The following is a 3979-nucleotide window of genomic DNA, read 5'->3' as shown; positions in this document are numbered from 1 at the left end:
ATGGAGATGCCCGCGCCTGGGCCACTCCCTACTTTGCCCAGCTCGCATCGGTGCAGGTGGGTGTGCAAGGGGCCACGACCCCGTTCGCAAACGAAGCGGCCTTTGCCGCCGCCTTCAGGGCCCGCTTCGGAAATCTCGACGACGAGGCGGCAGCACAAGTAGAGCTGGCGAAGCTCTGCGCGGACAAGTCGGTCCGTGAAAAACGCACCGCTGCGGAATTCTCCGCGCTGTTCAAGGGTCCGGCGGACCGCTCTGGGTATGGGGACCTGGAGCTACGCGACAAGTACCTGAGCGGCATCCCCTCCCGCGTGTACCGAAAGATCGAGCTCGAGACCTTTGCCACGTGGCAAGCAGCTGAGAAGCGCGCCACGGAGGTCGAGCAGATCCTCGACATCAGCCGGGCCCGTCGGCCCGAGCTGAACAACTTCTTCTCGGCACGAGGTCGAGGGCGCGGCGGGGCACGTAGTGGTGCACCCTCGACGCACGCAGCTTCGGCCAGCATCAATGCGGCCGTCGGAAAAGGCAACTTCCCCGGCACATGCTTCGGCTGTGGGAAGCAAGGGTACCGACGCTTCGAGTGCCCCAATTGTAAGGACAAGCCTTACACAAAACGCGCCGACGCGCGGGCTACGGTTGCCTCGGGCTCCACCCAGGCTGCGACAAGCGCCCCCGTCACGACAACACCCTCGGCAAGTATAAGTGCCGCTTCAGCGAAATGCGAGCAATCGGAGCTGGCGGACTTAATGGCACAGGTGAAGTCAATGCGCGAGGAGCTCGAGCACTATCAGGCGATGAAGGAGGAGGGTTTTTGATCCGGTCCACGCTTCGTGCCGCACGCGTCGGGCCGCGAGTATCATCTTGTAACAAGTATAATGTATTGTCTACTGCGATGGTGTACGAATTGGACCAGGGGTCCCAACATTTTCACATCCCAGTACGACTCCAAGGGAAAAGACGGCACAAAGACATAATCGCTATGGTGGACAGCGGAGCCACCACGAAGTTTATCAACAAGCGATTCGTTGAAGAGAATAAGGTGCAAACGCGGAAATTAAAAGAGCCGATTCCGCTATACAATATCGACGGCACCCTAAATAAAGACGGAAGCATCTCGGAGGTAGCAGTGCTACAGATGCACATTGGAGAACACGTCGAGAAGACGGTGTTCACAGTCACGGACATCGGTCCGGAAGATGTGATTGTCGGGTTGGACTGGCTGCGCGAGCACAACCCTGACATCGATTGGGAAAAAGGCTCCCTCAAATTATCACGATGCCCTGAGGCGTGCAGTGCCAGAAGGGCTGGCCAAATGGAGCAAGCGGCGACTGCGCGTGATACGGGGGTCAGGCCCATGGCGCGCAGGCGTTCGCCGAAGTCCAAACGGTCGGTCATAGGCGCTTGCCGGAGCAAGGTGCTCCCGGACTTCGAACCCGAAGATGATCCGGTGGAGGTAGAGTGGAGCGAAGCCGACTTGATCGAGGCCTGGGAGCAAGGTATCACACTTCCCGGCGCCCCTCAGCTGTTCGTCGCAGCAGGGCACATGTATTCCCAGCTGTTCGCTGAGGAAGAAATCAAGAAGAAGGTCGTTAAAACCGCCGAGGAGTCGGTACCTAAACAGTACCACGAGTTCCTGAATGTCTTCTCCAAGGAAGCATCAGAACGGTTACCCGAAAGGAAGCCTTACGATCATGCAATTGAACTCGTACCCGGCTACTCGACGTTCCATTCGAAGGTGTATCCCCTGTCGAACAACGAACAAGAGGAACTGGACAAGTTCCTAAAAGAGCAGTTGGCGAAAGGCTACATACGGGAGTCGAAGTCACCCATCTCGTCCCCTTTCTTCTTCATCAAAAAGAAAGAGGGAACACTTCGACCCGTGCAGGACTACCGCCGGTTGAATGCGATCACTGTTAAAAACCGCTACCCTTTGCCGCTGATCGCCGAGATGGTAGATAAGCTTTGCGGTGCCACGCTCTTCACCAAGTTCGATGTCCGATGGGGATACAACAACGTCCGAATCAAGGCCGGTGACGAATGGAAGGCGGCCTTTGTGACTAACCGGGGGCTATACGAACACCTAGTGATGTTCTTCGGCCTCACCAACTCCCCCGCCACTTTCCAGGCAATGATGAATGAGATCTTCCACGATCTCATCGTCGGCAGCAAGATCCTTGTGTACCTGGACGATATACTCATCTTCTCCACCAATAAAGAGGAGCATGAGAAGGTCACACGTGAGGTTCTGTGCCGCCTTCAGGATAATGATCTATTCCTGAAGCCTGAGAAATGCGAATGGGACGTTCCCAAGGTCGACTATGTCGGCTATGTGTTCGGTGGCGATGAGGTAGCGATGGATCCCGCAAAGCTAAAAGGAATTAATGAGTGGCCGGTACCCCGGAACAAAAAGGATGTCCAGAAGTTCCGGGGGTTCTCCAATTTCTACCGCCGTTTCATTAAAGACTTCGCTAAGATCTCGCGACCACTCGACCGGCTCACAGGAAACGACCCATGGCATTGGGGCGAAGAGGAGCAGCACGCCTTCGACGAGCTCAAACAGCTCTTCGCGACGACTCCAGTCCTAGCACTGTACGATCCCAATCGGGAGACGCACATTGAGGTCGACGCCTCAGGATATGCCACTGGCGGCGTGTTGATGCAGAAGCAGGACGATGGCAAATGGCATCCTATTGCCTTCAGATCCCATGCGATGGACCCGGCACAGCGGAACTACGAGATCTACGATAAGGAGATGCTCGCGATCATCGAAGCACTGGACGACTGGCGCCACTATCTCGAGGGCCTACCCAATCAGTTCGAGATCGTAACCGATCATAAGAATCTTGAGTACTGGCGCACGTCACAGCACCTCACGCGTCGTCAAGCGCGATGGTCACTGTTCCTGGCTCGCTTCGACTTCCGCATCACGCACAAAGCCGGGACGTCGAATGGAAAGGCTGATGCCCTGTCGCGACGATCAGATCACCAGATCGGCGACGAGGACGATAACACCGATCAGGTAGTTCTCAAGCCGGAGCGCTTCCGCATCGCCTCCGCCAGGCGCGGTCATGCCTCGGTGACGGCCGATCAGTCGCTTCTGAAGCGCATCAGGGAATGTTCGTTGATGAATCAGGAAGTGGCTGAGGCGCTTGAAAAGGTGCAGGACCTCGGGCCGCCCCGGCTGCAAAGGGGTTTTGAGGAGTGGAATGCCGAACAAGGGCTCCTGCTGTTCCGCGGATGTGTGTACGTCCCAAAGGATGCGGAGCTCCGGCGGGATATAGTCAAAATCCACCACGACTCGCCGATCGCCGGTCATGGCGGTCGTGCCAAAACCCTTGAGCTCGTGTCGCGGAACTACTGGTGGCCTGGGATGTCCAAATTCGTCAATGAGTATGTAAGCACCTGCGACGTGTGCAACCGTACCAAGACATTCCCAGCCAAGCCTCAGGGTCTGCTGAAGCCGAACGAGATCCCCGAGCGCCCGTGGCAGATCATCACCACGGATATGATCGTTGGCTTGCCAAAGTCTGATGGATTCGACTTGATCCTGGTCACCGCCGACCGCTTTACCAAGCAGGTCCACTTCTCAGCCTGTCATGAGACCCTGACAGCAGAAGGTGCGGCAGACCTGTACATCCGCGATGTGTTCAAGCATCATGGGGCCCCGGCCAAGGTCATATCAGACCGAGGTCCCCAGTTCGCTTCGAAGTATCTCCACGCGGTGTACAAGGGACTAGGGATCGAGCCGGCGCTGTCTACAGTGTTTCATCCTCAGACAGACGGCCAGACTGAGCGCTGGAATCAGGAGATCGAGCAGTACCTGCGTGCTTTCACAAGCCACAGGCAGGATGATTGGGCGAAGCAATTGCCGCTCGCGGAATTCGCATTGAACAACCGAGTTCACTCCGCGACCGGGCACTCCCCTTTCTTCCTGCATCAAGGGTACCATCCTGAGATCCAAGTGTGGATCAATCCGATGTCT

At 56.7% G+C, this 3979-nt stretch overlaps 1 protein-coding gene across 1 annotated transcript in view; it reads left to right on the top strand.

The window, feature by feature from the left end:
* The window catches only part of POSPLADRAFT_1158012 (hypothetical protein), a gene marked incomplete at both ends in the record, with an annotated part of 1263 nt that extends 451 nt beyond the window's left edge, over positions 1 to 812 (top strand). Inside the window, one exon of the mRNA XM_024487266.1 lies at positions 57 to 812. Coding sequence (XP_024333846.1) covers positions 57 to 812 — 756 coding nt within the window. The remainder of the gene's footprint in view (positions 1 to 56) is intronic.
* Between the last annotated feature and the right edge of the window lie 3167 nt (positions 813 to 3979).

Source organism: Postia placenta (genome assembly GCF_002117355.1).
Source record: "Postia placenta MAD-698-R-SB12 unplaced genomic scaffold POSPLAscaffold_20, whole genome shotgun sequence".
Lineage (NCBI taxonomy): Eukaryota > Fungi > Basidiomycota > Agaricomycetes > Polyporales > Adustoporiaceae > Rhodonia > Rhodonia placenta.
The sequence above is the reverse complement of the archived record's forward strand: the minus strand, read 5'-3'. Positions and strand labels throughout refer to the sequence as shown.